This window comes from Mustela lutreola, chromosome 5 (assembly GCF_030435805.1).
Source record: "Mustela lutreola isolate mMusLut2 chromosome 5, mMusLut2.pri, whole genome shotgun sequence".
Classification (NCBI taxonomy): domain Eukaryota; kingdom Metazoa; phylum Chordata; class Mammalia; order Carnivora; family Mustelidae; genus Mustela; species Mustela lutreola.
In genome coordinates this window covers 88,821,849-88,840,129 of record NC_081294.1, presented here as the reverse complement: position 1 = coordinate 88,840,129, position 18,281 = coordinate 88,821,849, and the positions used below count along the sequence as shown (strand labels likewise).

The 18,281-nt window shown below is 40.6% G+C and overlaps 1 protein-coding gene across 6 annotated transcripts in view; it reads left to right on the top strand.

The window, feature by feature from the left end:
• PDE4D (phosphodiesterase 4D) overlaps positions 1-18,281 on the top strand; it is a 785,924-nt gene that overhangs the window by 684,812 nt on the left and 82,831 nt on the right. For 5 of the 6 annotated variants that reach the window (XR_009353968.1, XM_059175042.1, XM_059175044.1 and 2 more), the window contains exon 6: positions 16,800-16,912. Coding sequence is in view for 5 of the 6 variants with exons in the window: in XM_059175042.1 (XP_059031025.1) it covers positions 16,800-16,912 (113 nt within the window). In the remaining variant the exon portion in view is untranslated. Of the gene's footprint in view, positions 1-15,863; positions 16,714-16,799; positions 16,913-18,281 lie in introns of those variants that run through there. The other variant, XM_059175047.1, reaches the window with a different exon arrangement.

The following is an 18,281-nucleotide window of genomic DNA, read 5'->3' as shown; positions in this document are numbered from 1 at the left end:
GTCAACCAGCAGATAACAGAATCTGGAAGAAGGTGAAGCCTTAGGGTGTGCTGGAAATAATTCAGAAAATCCTTATATCCTCTGTATGTCTGCATAAAAAAATACATCTGCATCATTATTTGAGAGGCACTTAGTATTTCTCCAGTACTGCTTTACATGCATAATCCTATTTAATCTTCAAAATCATCATATGATGTAGGTGCTGCTTTCTTCGTTTTAAAATTAGAGAACAAGCTTAGGTAAGCCAATGAGCTTATATGAGGCTCTCCGATTAGTCAGTGGCAAAACTTAGGTTTGGAAACAAGGCCTCCTGCCTTACTCCAAAAGCTATTCTCTTGAATCTTCAGTCTTCTTAAGGTCCCCCTCTGTCCCAGAATAAGCCAGCATATTGTCCATCCAGGGATTAAAAGAGCAAGGAGCCACTTGCCTTGTTTCTAAATAAAGGAATGAAAGAGGTCAGAGCTGGAGTAGGGACTTTCTGTGGGCAGAACAGGCACCTTCCTCTAGGATCCAACTGAACAGCTTAAATGCAAATGTCAGTCTCACTCACGCTGAAGGAAAATTACTTATCAGTGGTTGCTTGCCCAGATGAATTCATTTCTAAATTGGCATTCCCCACAAAAAGAGCATGACTCTGGGGCCACAGAGCCCAGCTCCTGCAGAGGAGGGGGAAGGCAGGCAGAGGGAGCAGCAAGTAGAAAATACTGGCTGCAAAATGCAATCAGGTTCTTGAGGTGCTGGGTTTTCTTCACCCGCTTCTCAGGCAGCCCCAGTTTTTCTCCTCTGCCTCCCACAGTTGCATCTTTGATTATCCTTTTTGAATAAACATTCTCTTTCTGACGTTCCAGCTTACAGTTGGCTGAGTTTCTACACTTTTACTTAGAGACTCAGGCCTACTCTTTCTTTCTTGGCTACAGTGGTTGTAGCTCCCTGTCTCCTTTTCTCCCACATTTCTAGGCTTCCACTAGAGAATTTGGAGGTTTGGAGAAGGAAGAGGCTCTTTTGTGCATTGTGTGCCTGAGGTCATATGTCGTGAGCTGGTTCTCACTCCACCTGAGTCACCAGACCGACTATTCCTACTGCTCACACACTGTTCTCTAAAGTCCCACCCAAGCTTGCAAACTCTGATCATGAGTTAGCCAGTGGAGGAGGGCATGGACAGCCTCTCTGGGAAGCCTAGTTGGATCTTCTAAACTTCCCTACTTTGTACATGCTTCTGTTGTCACATGCATGTATTTCTTTTGAAATCACTGTGATTGTTCATTTGTTGTTCATAACCATTAGGAGAAGACTCCTTGAAACCAGAGATCTGAATTTAGGCCTGTTAAATTTAATCCTGCTTAGACTACTAGATACCCCTGGCAGGTGTTTAACAAGTACTTATTGACTTGTTGACTCAAACCAAAGTTTAAGTAGAAAAGGATGAATCATGTAACAATGTCTTGTTTCTCAACTTAGTCTGTGGAAAGTACTCACCTCCAGGTAAAACCAAAACAGACAAAGCATGTGGTTTCCCTCCAGCTTGAGAACAGATTACTCTTAATCTTGTCTTGAGTGCCACCCAGCCCTAAGTGATCTCATGACTTATTCACTCTACCCCAGGACTTCCTGCCTTTCCTGTGGAGAGCCTGCCATCTGCTTCTATGCAGAGCTTCCTTTGAAGGAACCTTTGCATAAAGGATGTAGCCTGTGAAAGGCAACAACTGAATAGGTGGAAGGAAAGTGGGAGGGAAGGACTGGACCAGGAAGCCACAAATATGACCAAATATGAGGACATGGGACTCTGAGGGAACTTGCTGACAAAAGGTGGCATCAGCCACAAGGGATGGTGAGGACAGATGAGTCCAGTGAGATGGATTTTAGAGGGGCTCTCAAGAGTTGAACAAATTTGGATGCAAACCAACAGGGATTAAAAATCCAGAATTTGGTCTTGTGTAAGGACAGATACTATTATACAAGAGGTGCTTTGGGAACATAAAATTATGTAGGAGGGGTTGACAAAGGAAAAGACATGGAGGAAATAGGTAGGTGTTCCAGGAATTTATTTATAAGATATTAAGAAGGGAAATGAAGGCTAAGTGGAAAGATTTATTTTTCCTATTAATTTGCCAATGAAAAGGTTATAATGTGTGGTGGTCTTTGGGAAACAGAGCTCCATGACTGGGTAGGCCATTAGCAGTATTTTTTAAGTCATTGGAGTCACATGGTTTTGGTCAGTTCTGATTCCTCATAGCACATCTCATAGGGGTCCAGTTGGTGCATGGACAGCTGAGATTATTTGGCCCAGACCAGTCCTGAGTAACCACTGGAACCTGGAATTGAATCTGTCTTCTGACTTCAAATGGTCTTTTAACAGCCCCACATTAGCATTCCAGATTCCAAAAAAACTTATTAATTTCTCTACCTTGATATTTATAATTAGGTCCTTATGGGCCTGTCTAAAACACTGCTCTCAGAAAGGTTTCTGTCACTTGTGCTAAGCACTGTTGATGTTAGAGGTTGCAAATTGGCCACAGAGGTCCATAGACTCTTGTTTGGTCCTAAAAACTTGTTTTGAATCAGTTGCCAAAAGTTTAAACAACATAGATTTTCCATTTAAAAATTCAAATGCAGGGATTCTTTTGAAAAATCTAACAAGCTGGGAGCAGTTGGCCAGCATTCCACATATGCTCTCTGAAGTCTCCAACCACTACTACATCATTCCTTCTGGTATGCACTTTATGGAGGGATCCCTGCTTTATGTGTACAGCCAGTAAACCTCTTACTGCCTGAGGAAACTCACACATATAAGGAAGAGTGATTTACGAAGTATCTGCATATTAGACATCCTGTCCCTTAGAAATCTCTGTCTTCTACTTCTCCCTTGCAGGAGAGCACAAGAAAAATTTTTATTATAAAGTGGAAGGAAGTGGACAAAGGGAGAGAAAAATAAGATTCATTAAATTAAGTGATTCCTTTCCTCAGTGTTTATAAACTTATTGGTAGATTGGAAATTCAGATTAGTAGGGCACAATCGGTATTTTTTTAATTAAATGGATTGGAATAGGAAACATCAGAGCAAATCATACATGGTAAGGGTAAACATCACTTCGTGTAAGTTCTGTTTGAATTCTTTGTACAGTAGATCAAATTTATGTATGTATGTATGTGTATATATACTGCTTCAATTATATAGAGATTTCCTTTATATTGTATATATATGATTATTTTTGTTGCTTTCACTTAAATGAGTGGTTTCTTAAACAAAGACCAAGAGCACATTTTGTCATGACTATTATATATAACATACAAAAGTCGCTTTTAATAAGAGTTCACTCCTCCCTACTTTTTAAAAACAAATATAGGTATCAAAACATTACATATTTTTATACTGAGAGTCAGCACTCAACACTTCTTTTTTAAAAAAGCACAATACTATTCGTTGCAGCTTCTACTTTAAACAAGTTAAGGCTATTCATAGTATAAAATATATTTCTTACTGTGGTACACTGTCAAGAAAGTTTGAAGGTCACTGCCTTATCTCACTTAGTCAGCCCCCCAAACTTTGTATGGGTGGAGTCTTGGCCTTCAGAAGAAAATGGCAGTTCTCCACAGGACCTGAAGTTCCCCATTATTTCTACTTCTGCAAGATCTCAAAGAATGTTAAAGGGAATAATCTGGTGACCCACGTTGAAGCTGATGAATAAAGGATACTTTCAAGGTGAGCAGGCGTGAGTGTTAGGTCACCAAGGGCAAAGTATGAAAACAAAATATACAGACTGAAATTAGAATGTGGATCTAAATATCCAGAAGCTTCTCCATTGCTTTGATTTGCAACAAAAATTTATATGAATGAGATAAATACTCCCAGTGAAATAATGGATGTCCTGAGCATAGTCGTGTTAGCAAAATGGCAAAACTCCTAAAACTTTAAAGTTGTACTTCCAGAGGTATGTAATGCAGTTTATTTTTTTTTTTAAGATTTTATTTATATACTTGACAGAGAGAAATCACAAGTAGATGGAGAGGCAGGCAGAGAGAGAGAGAGGGAAGCAGGCTCCCTGATGAGCACAGAGCCCGATGCGGGCCTCGATCCCAGGACCCTGAGATCATGACCTGAGCCGAAGGGAGCGGCTTAACCCACTGAGCCACCCAGGCGCCCTGTAATGAAGTTTAAAAAATTTATATAAAATCACCAGATTTTACAATAATTACTTTTAATGGATCTCAAACTTGTCAAAAATCTTCCTCTCATGTTAATACCTTAATGATCTCAATGCAAAATGCCCACACATTAAATAAAATAATCCTAGCTAGTAAATGTGTCCTGGAGATTTATGAATACATACATAAATAAATATGTGTGTGTGTGTGTGTGTGTGTGTGTGTGTGTGTGTGTGTGTGTAACCCATTTGGTTTTTAAATGAGAAGAAGAGAATGCTAAGCAATTTCTTTTTTCTTATGAAGGAGATATCATTTAAGCATAAACCTGGAATACTCAAAATAAAATTTGGGTTTACAAGATCAGGGCATGGCAAGAAGTATTTAGATTGCCATGGAATAATATATATTTTCCAAATCTAATTTTAGGAATAAAATAAAATATGGACATCGTTCTTTCTTCATACTGCTTAATAAAACAACTGCATTTTAAATTGCTAAAGTAGGAGGTGTAATGAATACTAAGTTAATTTTCAGAGTGATGCAGGTGCTGATTGCTACTAGTATCACAAATATGTACAGAATTGTTTTGATAACTTTGTATTTTAAGAAGAGATGGGGAGGAGATGCGTTGCTGTTAAAAGCAGCTGTCATGTGTTACATGTAATTGACTTGATAAACATTTATAATTTTTCATTTATTCTTTTGAAGATTTTATTTATTTGAGAGAGATAGAATAGGAGCATGGGGAGAGAGAGGGAGGGGAAAAAGCAGACTCCACACTGAGCAAAAGAGAAAAACTAAGGTAAAGAAGTTAAATAATTTGCTTAAATTTGCCACATGGTTGCTAAGTTGCAGAGCCAGCTTTTGAACCTAGATCTCTATCCCCAATACCATGCTCTTTCTGTTGCTTATATCTGTCAAAATAAACCATTAAAATGGATACTTCTATAACTCCTTGCACTGTACATCTGAACTACTGCAATTGATTCATAACTTCCTTCCTTCTCTCTTCTTTATTTCGGCCTCCTGGTCTACCAGTGCCCTTATCCAATCCCCCACAAAATCCATTAGCTCAAGGCCATGCATGTAAGTATCCAACCCGATTTCACCTCTCCCTTTAAGGAGTCTACTCCATCCAGGCTATTTACCACTGACACACGTGACCCTTATTCAGGCTCCAGATGTTTCTTCCACCTGAAAAGAATGCAAGCTCTGGCGATTCACAGACCTGTACCCCTGGGGATAAAAATATATTATATGTTTATAAAAAATTTTTAAAAAAGAATGCAAGCTAATACCCTCCTCCCACAGGCATTCAAACCACAGACTTTGTCAAAGACCTGCATCCAGGTTCACCTTCTTCCTGGAGCCCTGTGCACTTAGCTACAGTCCATCCCTCCCCCTCCTTGCTCTGAACTGCAGTAGCACTTCCAAGCTGAATGATTTCTGTGCCACCTCACAATTTCTCTAGGCAGCAGCTGGTCACATGTCAGTTTCTCAGTGGGATATTCTAAGTTCCTTCTCAGGTCCAGGCCACTGAGCCTTTCATGTTCTTGTATTTCATAGCAACCAATACATCAGAGAGACCCAATAAATATGTAAGGATTTTTTTAACTGTTCTCTTGCTGGGGAAAAGTAAAAGAGGAAGGAAGGAAGGTAGGTAGGTAGATAGATTACTCTCTGACCATTTCTCAACAGTACACAAAACCTTGAGGAGGAAAAATCAGATGTCCAAAACATAACAGATTTCAAATACATGGGGACCTACAAAATAAGCATTGTGTTTGTTTTGGGACTCGCCATATTTGGTAAAGGACAAAGTTTTTCAAAGTATGTTTCAAAAGATGATAATGGTTGCATGAAAAAAAATGTTTCAAGACAAAGTTAAGTTTAGATAATATGTGTTAATGATGTTAGACAGGTTTCTCTGCTGTGGAACTTCTAGCTTTTGGTAGGTGTGTGTCCATTACAAATCACAGCAAAGAGACCACAAATAAATTTCCCAAACTTATTTGATTACAGAATCCTTACCAAAGGAGAATCTTGTAGGAGTAATTATCAATTGAATGTTCTTTGGGAGATACTAGAATGAACCTCACTGAAGTGGTGCTGTTTTATTAACCAGTGACATATCTTTTATATATATTTTATATATAGTGACTTGGCATGATTGGTGTGGTCTTATAAAGGCTATTCTAGATCTTAGATTCTTCACTAATATGCAGCCCAGAACAGGTTAATGGTTGAGTGTCAATGGTGATGATAGGAAAATTATAACTGGTTAAGAATTGAGAACCCATGAGAGAGGAAGAAACCCTTCATACATATTAAATGCCTTCTTGCAGATTAACTTATTTAAACAACTTTGTAAGGTGAGTCAAAATAATAGTTATACTATTGAGTGAGTACCCACTGTAAGTCACATGTGGCCCTTGGGGGGTTTGCATGCATTTTTAATATGCATTTCTCATAAAAATTAATTCTCAACTTACATATAAAGGTTTGGATATTTAAATGACTAATTTAAGATAATACAACTAGAACAACGGCCAAAGATGAATTCAAATTCTGGGTGACTCAAAAAGCCATGCCCTTTCTGATCCGTCATACCGCCTCCCATGGAGAACTCTATGGATTGTAGATTCTTGTACATGTGTAAGAGCTTTCTTATCCAAATCTGAATACCCCTAGATAGTCTTGTACAGCTAGAAGATTAATTTCTTTTAATTACATTTGTGTACGGAGCTAGCTCACAATCAAGTAGACAAGCCAAGTATTACCAACATGATCCTGAGTTCTGAAATTTGCTTTATAATGTGCACACATTTAACAAATGCAGGCTTACCAGTAGGCCAATAAGGCGTCTCACTCATATATTCTGCTTATAGCACAGGTAGTGAGAATAAAAATTGGACATTGTGAATTACCCCACAGAGAGTCTGTTTATAGCCTGATTAAATAGCCTAGTCTCTTTTGCACACCTTTTGTATGTGTTATTCTTAGCTCTGAGTTCATTTCCTTTAAATGCAATGAATGTCTCTTTGGCATTACTTCTCTTTAGGTATTTCACAGTGAGGGGAGTTAGGGAACAAAGAAGGCAGCAGAGGTACTGCTTCTGAATAAAAGATTCTGGAGCAGTATTGATTAAAACAAATATTTTCTCTTCCTTATTCAGGTGGGAATTCTCAACCTGGAGTCCCTAGTGACTTCAGGGAGGTCAATGAATACTTTCAAAATAAAAAAGTTGATCATATCAACTTATGTCCATTTTCCTGGGGAGGTTTGCATCTGATTCTCAGAAGGTTTATTAGACTTCCAAAAAGGCTAAGCGCTGTGACTTTCGAAGTGCAAGAAATCAAAAAGTATACCTACTCTAGTGTCTCCTCCATGGGCAATCATTTAAGGAAGTTCTTTTTTTTTTTTTAAAAGATTTTATTTATTTATTTGACAGACAGAGATCATAAGTAGGCAGAGAGGCAGGTAGAAAGAGAGAGAGGAGGAAGCAGGCTCTCCGCGGAGCAGACAGCCTGATGCGGGGCTCCATCCCAGGACCCCGGGATCATGACCTGAGCTGAAGGCAGAGGCTTTAACCCACTGAGCCACCCAGGCACCCCGGAAGTTCTCTTTTCTTATGAAAAGTCAGAACAAAGATCAGGAGGTGAGGATGATGGAATGTCCAAGATAGAGTAGTAACCAATGAATCAAGTAAAATTTATAGAGAAAACAAATACATCATAAATGTAACTAGTCATTATAATATAAAGATTAAGAAGTGGTTCTTAAGATAGGAAAGTCATAGTCAAAGGAAAAGCTAAAAGAAACCAGCAGAGTATGTATGTGTGTGCTGCGGCACAGGGTTGGGGAAGCAGATAGGATTGTGATGGTAGAGATGAAGCAGTGAAAACACAGAATAATTTCATGGAGAGGTATAGACAGGATTTAATTTTGTTATATTGAGAGAGAAATAATATATTTAAATGTCTGCTAGAAAGTAACATGAGCACTACAGATTGGCTAAACTTAGAAGAGCAAGAGTAAGTAGGAGATTCAGAAATTCTCCCAGCTTTAATCTACATTCTCCTGATCTTGGTAGGATAGCACACGCCCTTTAGTTCATTCACCTAATACCCCCAAACTTCATATCTGTGTACTGATGGTTTCTTTCAAAATTTCATTTGGTTTGTAAAGATCATTCTACATATATATTATAATATCTATCCCTTTAGGTCTAAGATTAATATTTTGCTCCAGGAAGACACCATGGTGTGCTTAATCGAAGTTCTGACAATGTTCATTCCTGGCAAGTAGGAGAGGTTGAAAACAGTAGACGGAGCATAAGAGATAGATAGATGAAGATGAATAATACATCTAGAGAACTATCCTCAGGACAGTATTACTGCTCTAATAGTACTTGTAAAGAAATATTCTGACTTGTTATAATACATGAGTACTTATTGGTTATTTACTGAAAAATATTGTTGCATGCCTATAAATGATAGGAACTGGTCTAGACACTCACAGAAAGGCCTAGAAACAAATACAAAGAGGATATACACCAAGTCAGAGAGACAGTAGTCAGCAAATTATATCTAGGTGGAAGGTTGGACCCAGAAGGGCAAGACTTAGATGGGATAGTGTAAAAGAGAGCTGAGAGTTTTATTGAAAATCCTACTGAAGAAAGGCCTTAGGTGAAGACAGGAGTATGGATGGCATTGATATATTAATGTATTTGAGCAAAGGACTGACACATTAAAAACAGTTTAAGTGGGTGTCTGGGGACTCAGTGGGTTAAGCATCTCACTCTTGGTTTGGCTCAAGTCATGATTTCAGGGTCATGAGACTGAGCCTTGTATCAGGCTCTGTGCTGAGCATGGAGCATGCTTGAGATTCTGTCTCTCCCTCTGTACCCCACACCCCACCCTGCTGCACTTTCTCTCTCTCTCTCTAAAAAAGAAAAAAAAGAGTTTAAGGAAGATTATTCTGACTTTCTAAACAGTACTGTGGTGGAAAAAAGAAAAACAACCCAAGGAGATCCAGTACTAGCTTTTACACAAATCTAGAAATACATAGATGAGAATTTAACTGAAAGTGGCAGTTATAGAAATTAAGAAATTAGCTGTTTGGCCTGGGGGGCTCAGTGGGCTAAAGCTCAGGTCATGATCTCAGGGTCCTGGGATCTCTGCTCAGCAGGGAACCTGCTTCCCCCTCTCTTTCTGCCTGCCCCTCTGCCTACTTTGTCTGTCAAATAAATAAAAATCTTTAAAAAAAAGAAAGAAATTAGTAAATAAAATGGCAAAGTATTAGATGGGAGTATGTTTGGGGCAGAGTTGGAGTTAGATGTAAATATACAGCAGAGATGGGTGCAAATATATTCCGGTGCTTTCCATTTATCAGTAACTTTCTTTGTCAGAGATTTCAAGGAAAAAAACATTGATGCCTAATACACAGTTGAGCTAACCTCATAGTGTTAGAGCATTCTGGAACTGAATGATGTCTTTGAAGGCATCTGCTTATTTAAGAATTCCCTCTGTAGTAATCCCTGACCCCACTACTGTCTAATTTTAGTGGATGACTTACCTACATAATCTTCTATACAGGTGACCCTTGAAAAAAATAGGTTTGAATTGTGTGGGTCTACTTCTAAGTGGATTTTTTTTTTTTTTGTAAATATAGTACAGAACTATAAATGTATTTTCTCTTCTTTATGATTTTCTGAATAATGCTTTCTTTTCTCTCCCTTACTTTATTGTAAGAAAACAGTCTATAATACATAACATACAAAATATATGCTAGTCCACTGTTTATGTCATCAGTAAGGTTTCAGGTCAACAATAGGCTAGTAGTAGTTAAATCTGGGGGAAGTCATTAGTTATACATAGATTTTGGACCATAGAAGGGGTTGGTGTCCCTAAACCCCACATTCAAAGGTCAACTGTAATTGTCTTCCTCACAGGACTACGAGCTTCTTGAAACCCAAAGTTACTTCCTTCTCTTTGGTGTACTCAGCACCTGGACCATAGCAGGTGTTCAGTATATATTTATTAAAATGAAAAGAACAGCATCGTAACCAGTAGAATATAAACTCCATGAGAGTGGGCAGGAACCTTTCACTTTGCTCATTGCTAAATCTCCATCATTTGTTGCAGTGTCTAGAAAAGAATCTATTAGGTGAACAATGCAAGGTTGCTTAACCCAGAGTCTCTCACTTCACTAAAATAATCTACAATATTTCATTATTTCCAATCTACAGGTAAGGAAATTGAGGCCCAAGAAAGATTAGGTGATGTCCCAGGGATTATGGTTTATTTGAGGTAGAGTGGAGATCGGAACCTCTTTCTATTTCTTCAGTTTCAATCAAGGACAAATATTACTTATAGTCTGGTGTCATGTAGAGTCATGTGGAGTCCCCAGCCCACCTGTCTGATGAAACTTAAACTCCAATATCTCGGACAAAAGCCTCTCTCATCTTAATGAATTTCAAATCTTGTGTCTCTTCCTCTGCCTCTTCTCTCCAGTGTCTTCTCAGGCTGATGTTTCTGTTCATGTGAATCTGTCTTCCAAGCTCAGTCCCTTCACTGGATTAAAACAAAACAAAACTCTTGCCACATCTTGTGTCTTTAGCAAATTTATTACAGATTGGGGGAGGGGATATTTATAGGATGGAATTATTCTTATACTGTAGACAGAGCTTACTCCTTTGTGTTACTTAACACAAGTACGCACGTGCACCCCAACAAACACACACACACACACACACACACACACACACACTGTGGAGCAAGCAGCATATTCTTCCCCTTTCCTATATTTTATAAAGATTACAGATGAGTTCCACCCAAATCAGGACTCCTTGAAGTCTCACCTTCTGTAGTAAGTAAATGCTTTTTTTCCAGTTTCTCCCTGCAAGAAATTCTGGTGAATACAGTACAATTAAAACCCCAATAACTAGAAGATCCTAGTTTTCAGGGCAAGAAGTCTATCCCGCTGGACAGTCTTTCATGCCTGACATATGCCCATGTAGAATTTTAATACTGAGATTGTCTTAGATAAGAATAATCATCAGAAAGCAAATGTTCTATAAATTATTAATTTTATCCTACCAATAATATGGCCAAAGATAATGGTCTCACTGACGTCAGCTTGGCCTTCCTTAGCCCCATTTACTCAGAGCCCTAGAATTTTCCATGTAAATAAAATCCAATCCCATAACACACAGTACTCTGAATCACTCAGTGGCTTCTACTCTCAAAGATTCAGTCCACAGTCTCTATTACAGATGCCTGACAATGTTTTCGTGGCCAGTGTCTGCAGATTTCTCCAGCCTCTTTCCCTCAAGCAAGGCCCTACTCATGGTAGCTCCTTTCTCTGCATACTCATACACACACATCTCACTGAACAAAGAAAGGCCCATATCCTTGCTCATATGTTCCCTCTTAACCTCCTCCCCCCATGCTTCACTTACTTCCTGTTTCATTCTGTAGGACATGCCTTCCCACTCTGCCTCTGTCCCAGTCTGATTTAAATAGCCTTCTTTCATTCTACAATAGCTTACATGCTATCTTCTTTCAGGAGGCTTTCTACAATATAGTGTGCTGAAATCATCTCCAGTATCAAAGTCTAGGTTTTCCTTGGATAAGAGACAGTCTTTTAAAGACACCTTGTTTTTGCAGACTCTAATAAAATGCATGACACATTGTTGGTGCTAAACAAATATTTGTTGAATTACTGATGGTCTCAGAAGTCAATGAAACCTAATCTTGTGTTTATTTCACTTTAAAAATTCTACTAGAGCCTTAGGCGGCACTAGAAAAAAAGCCTAGATTGTGGGAAGATAAAAGTAAAAAAGAAACCTCACAAAATTATGTACATCTTCCCTTTGGAGATTTTTTGAAGTACTAAGTGAAATTTTATATATTTCATATGATTTTTAAGTACTTCAAAACAAGAAGTTGGTGCCAGTAATACACTTGGAAATGAGAGCAGCTTGCCACTGGCAAGCTCTGCTTAAACCTGTTACATGTACACATTGAAAGTGAATCCAACTCCTTTATGTATTTCCCATCAGATAAAATGTATAGAGGGGGAAAAATAAGCAAAAGTTAGAACTAACCTGGACAAATCTACTGTAGCAAACTCAGGAAATAACTAGCTCGAAGCAATACATGGTGAAATAGGAATCATTTTTCTCTAGTTCTATCTACTTTAGGCTTTATTAACTCCATCCTTAGGAACAAAGAGGGAATTTTGGTGGGAATTAGGATGGGAAAAGCTGGAATCGGTTAGGAAGATATATATTTAAGTATTTGCTCTTTGAAGGCATTTAATGAAGTTGGGTTTTTTTTCTTTTTCTCTTTTTTAATTTTAAGAAAAACCTGAATCAACTTTTAATTTTTATGTATTTTCTAAGTAAGTGTAAGCAAATGGTGCTCAAAGTAAGTGATTTTGTACCTGTTCTCTTCATTTATACCAGTAGGCCTGTCTAGAAATTATGACTAAGTTATATTGACCTTTAATCATTTAAATACTGGCAAAAAAAAAAAAAAAGAAAAGAAAAAAAAAAGAGAGAGAGAGAGAAACCAATATCCACACAATTACACATGGATCCTTTTATCTCAATGGTCAGTGTTGCTATAAGTGGTGGATAAGAGTAATTGGCTGAACATTTCCCAAGAAAATGACCTCAACCTCTAACTAACTGCTGTGGCTGGAGGAGATTACTTTTTTCCTTGTCAAAGGGAAGCTGCTGCTTCAGCATCTTCTCCAGGAGCCCCTGGCAGCAGTTCAGGCCATGTGTCAGGGGAATCCTTGATCGCATCACAATGACGGAAGCCAAGTGCTGGCCTGCAAGAATTGAGGACTGTTTGTTCACAGAAGATCCTGAGCAGAAACAGGGGTGTTACATAGTTCAAGGGTGCCTCGACAAAACCTGACACTGCTGTAGGAGGGCTCAAGTTATTTCTCATTTGCTGTTCCACAACCCTCTCCTAGCTTTTATGGGATTTCGGTTGTTGCTTGGGCATTTTTCTCCCTTGTAGTTCCTTGACTTAGCAAGATTTTGGACAGTTGGAAAAAAAAAAAGAGTTTTTGTATACTATTTTCAAGTAGTGCCACAGTGAATACTCTCTGGGGGGAAAGGGTTTTGTTAATGATTGCAGTACGTGTTCTTGGTAAAATCCAAAATTAAACTAGGTCACTGTTGTTGTTCTGGTGCCATCAATGACATTTAGGTGTGCTGTTTGGTGTAGTGACTCAATTTCCTGTAGGAAAGCTGGCAAGTCCACACTGAGGTTTTTTTAGTGGGGATGAAAAGGTCAGTTACTTGATGTCTTAGAGCATTTAGGGTTAAAATTCCTAAAAGTTAAACTTTAATAATGATCCTAAAAAACTGTGGCCAGCCATATTGCCTATAAACCTCAGAATTTGGGAAAAACAGTATTCTCAGTTCTGTACTAACATCAGCAAAAATTCTTTATTTGAACAACAGTTTTATAGAACAAATTTCTTTACTCTGTCAGTAAATATTTTCTTGCTTATTGGTATGTAGATGTGTTTGGGTCCCTGTTTTTCTATTCTCCAGATTTATACAATACATGTAGAGGTAGTTAGAACTTAAAATACATGTGTGTACCAAATCATTATTGTAGGCAAATGCTGATTGTTAAAATGGGTAATCTATGATTTAGATACAAAGTAGATCTTCTGAAATAAGTTATCCTTCTTGTTGCTAAACTGCCTTCTTAAAGTCAAGCTCTGTATTTAAATATATAATGTCTTAAAGCATTGAAACGTTCCTGAATTTCTACCCCTTTTACAATTAAGAAGTAAATACTGGAATATAATATGTAGTGCCACATCCAGATAAGTCCAAGGCCTGTATTTCTGAGAAGTTTGAGAAGTTGGTGAAGATGGGGAGATTACTTATACTGGGGAGCTCCCTTTGGGGCTGAGACTTTAAAGGCTTGGAATGCAGGGAGAGGAACATGGAAAGCCAAGCCTTAGAGGTATGGAGAAGGGATTCCTGGCTTCTGTATGTACCCAGTAACTGGAAAGATGGCAGTGAACCATCCTAGGCATAATGGCTTTGCATCTATAACCTACTAGAGGTGCTTGCTACTGACAACTTAAATAACCCAGAACAAGTTAATTTCCTCTTAAAGTGTCCTACATCCTTATTTTATACAGTAGAGGGAAAAAATCAAAAAGAAAACAAAACCATACAGTAAATGTGCTATCATTTCAACCAGGTTACTCTGTACTTACATATGGAAGGTATTGGGTAAAATGAAAATGTGTTATGATCATAGACTTAATTATTGTTTGCAATCCTTAGTGTATTGGAGTACAAGGGACTTTCTACATTACATCATTGTGTAATGTTTCCATTTTTAAAAGAATCATACTATATTTTTATATTCTTCTAATCAGGGAAAGGCTATGCAGATAAAACATTTTATACTTATTATCAAATTATCTTTAAGGTTGTTACTTTGGGGGGGAAGGCCCAATCTTACTCTTTAATTTACCTGGCAAGGTTTGGCAGCTGTTGGTTCACCTAGAGTATATATTTACAGAGATTGCTGCAGAAAAGAAAAAGGAAAAAAAGTGGCAGATTTAAACATAGAGTCCCCAAAATGAATACCAAACAGTTCAAGAATCCTTGATAACAATGAGTCATGTGGCTCATGTAACAAATACTTTGAAAGTTATTCTAACTTCTACAAATTTTATGTAAAAACCTATCTGGTAAATCCCTGGGAACCTGAGATTCAGTCTGTGAAATTCTTTGTTGTGCCACTGATCATTTATGGAGTCTAAATTTCAAGGGTAGTGTTTCTTCTCCTCCAAGACCTGTAGATTTGAAGACCAAAGGATCTCTCAACTTCATGTAAGCTTTTCAATGTATTCTTTTTAAATGACAATAACCAAGTTTTATAAGATGGGGCTCTTCAGAGTTTGGATTATTTTCCTCTCTGAAAGTTTTGTTCATCCACTTGCTAATGTAGTGAAGTTCTTGCAGTTGATCCTTTTATGTAGAGTGCCCGTGGTCCCCAGGGTCAGCTTTTGTAAATGGAACCAGCTTCCATACCATGCCTTTTGGATATTGTCTTTTCATTTTCTCACGTTTGTAGTTTATTCTGCATATGGTGGGCAGAAACACCCTTCCAGACTTTTTCCTTTGGCATCACAGGACCATCGTGGTCTCTGATTTGCAATTCCACAGACGAAGGAAGCACGTATGTAGGACATGTGTCAAGTGCCTATCCTACGTGGTGCATTCACATTGCTGCTCCTTTATGAGAACTCTTAGACAATCCCGAATGTGAAAATACAGCATATTGTCAAATCTGTAAATTCAAAAGACTTCAATGTTGTTTTTGTTTGCTTGTTTATGTCCACCCCAACATTTAGAAATCTGGCACTTAGCAGAGGCTGGGTTGAGTCTGGTTTTAATAGAAATAATTCTATTCCCACAACCGCCCTGTCCCCTTGAAGTAGGTAAATTCTAAATCCTCAGAAACGAAGACTCAAAAGCCCTAACACCCGAACCCACAGAAACGGTTGCTCAGGTCCTGAATAACCGTGTTTGCGCCGCCCGTCTGGCTCTCCCGCGAAACCCCGCGGGGAGCAACGGACGGTGAATAAGCTGAGACTTGGGCAGTCGGGGCCACCGGGAGGGGCGCGCTGGGTCCCCGCGGGGCAGGTGCGCGGTCGCGCGCGCGCGCGCGCGCGTGCGCGCCCGGTCCCGCCTGAGCCCCACAGCAGGCGTGACCCCGGGTGGCGGGCGCTCCACGCCGGGTTTTGGGCCGCTCTCCTCGCGCAGCCCCACGACAGCCCCACAGATACACGCGCTCGCGCCCGCGCCTCCCGGGCTCGACTTCAAAGCGAGCGGCACCGGGCAGCGCGGGGTGATGCCCCGGCGAGGCGGTGGGGCGGTCGGGGCTGGGGCTTCGGGGAAGGCGGCGGCGGGGGGCGCCGGGGGCGCGGGCGGGCCTTGGCAGTTGGCAGGCGCCTTGTAAAGGAGCTGAGGAGGGGCCAGGCAGCGGCGAGGGGCGTGAGGGGGAGTGTTCCCGGAAAGCCGCGGCGATGGAGCCGCGCTGCGCCGGGCGCTGGAGGAGTTGAGAAAGAAAACAGGAAACGTGGTGGCCGCGCACCCAGCCGCGGCTGATTCATTAGCGCCGTGAGAAGGCTCGGCAGGCGGCTAGCGGAGCGGGCGCTGGGACGCGGCTCGGCCGGCCGGCGACAAAATTAGGCCGTGGACCAGGCGCTCCGTCCGCGGGGTTGGCCCCGAGGCGCGCGCTGCCCTCTTCGCCCGCCTCCCGGGCTGGCCCTGGGGACCGCCGCACCGTCGAAAAGTCGCACCGTGGGGTTTTTGTCTGTGTCTCCGTATAAAAGTTGGCTTGCCGCACTTCGTGCGCCCTCCCTGGACGCGGAACTGAGACGCCAAGCTGGAGAAACCGTGCTACCCCGAGGCCGGCCGCCCCGCTAGCTGAGCCCCCAGCGCCGTGCCGGGCTCGGCACTATGAAGAAGCAGCCCTCATGTGCGGGCACCGGGCATCCGAGCATGGCGGGGTATGGCAGGATGGCCCCCTTTGAACTCGTTGGCGGCACCGTGAAGCGCTTGAGAACTGAGTCCCCCTTTCCCTATCTCTTCGCAGAGGAGGCCTACCAGAAACTGGCCAGCGAGACCCTGGAGGAGCTGGACTGGTGTCTGGACCAGCTAGAGACCTTGCAGACCAGGCACTCCGTCAGTGAGATGGCCTCCAACAAGGTAAGCCCTGGCTCTGCCTGTCACCAACGCCCCTAGACTGCTGATTCCCACGCTGGTGAAGCTGCCAGCCCCTGTGGCCCCGAGAAACGCGTACAGATTGTGTCACACTGCATGTTGGCTCTTTTACTCCCTTGGAGGGAGGTTCCTGACTCTGTGCCTTCCCTGTCTCTTACATTGACTCCAGATAAATTAGACATTTTGCAAAAGCAACTTTGACATAGTTTGATTACAGCACCCCCGAGCCACAGTGAGTGGGGATTTTTTTTGTTTTGTTTTCTTTGAGATGGGGGAGTGGGCTTGTCAGTGACACTTTGCCCTTGCAGCAGAAACCCAGGCGGGGCCGTGGGCATTGCATGCTTAAGGGTATTCTTGGGTTTCCCAGTTGGAAATAAGAGTTGGTGGAGGTCAATGCAATCTCTTGGATGTCACCACATAACCGCACTCATGCTCAGTAGAGCTCACTGAACTTGGAACCTTAACTCTTACTTATCTAGATGTTAGGGTACATTGTAAGAACTGAGCCTTTTTATGTTCACTTAGCCTAACGTGTCCACAGGAAATATCAAGAAAGTTAGAAAGTTCATTATGATCATACCTTTGTTTTCATGAATCTTGGAGAGAAGTCCAGTTTTCTGAGGTCATTTAGTATGTTTCAGTGGGTCATTTGTGCCGTATATGCTGAAGTGCTGGCCTTGGTGGTCGGTGGAGTTTTGGGGGACTGAGAAGTAACCTTCAGCCTCAGATAGCCTTAAAGCAAGGTATAGTGTTGTCTGTTGTCTATAGTGTTGTCTCTAGTGTTACTGTATTTTTTTGGAATTTCTGTTCTTTTTGTCTTTAGTTATGTAAGGAAATAATTGGGATTATGTATGTTTTTAACGAATGTTGGGCTGAGAGGATAGGGAAAGAGGCACATTCATGTTGGATGCAGATCACTGGGGGATTCAACCAGTAAAAACTGGTAACTGGGTGGCAATTCCTAATAGTTGCCTCTTAAAGATATTTAAATATTGTGGGCACCTATTTACAAGGTCAGGAAGGTTATACCATTTTACAGTTTATCTGTGTGCACATATTTTTAATATGTGTGATGCTTTTTCTTGACTTATTATCGTTTTTATCCCACCCATTTCCCCCCACCCTCAACAATCAGTTTTCTAAAATACCATAGCATATCAGCCACTTGATTGTCTTATCTGTTGACAGTGCTTACATAGATTGCATTGTTTTCGAAGTGAGAAGTTAGCTTCAAATAGAATAAAAGGGACTCCTCACACACTGTCAACAGGCACTAACTTACCCATAAGTACACCGACCTAACCCAAATGCACGCTTGGGATCAGATCTCAGTTTTTTGTTTGTTTTGTTTTTC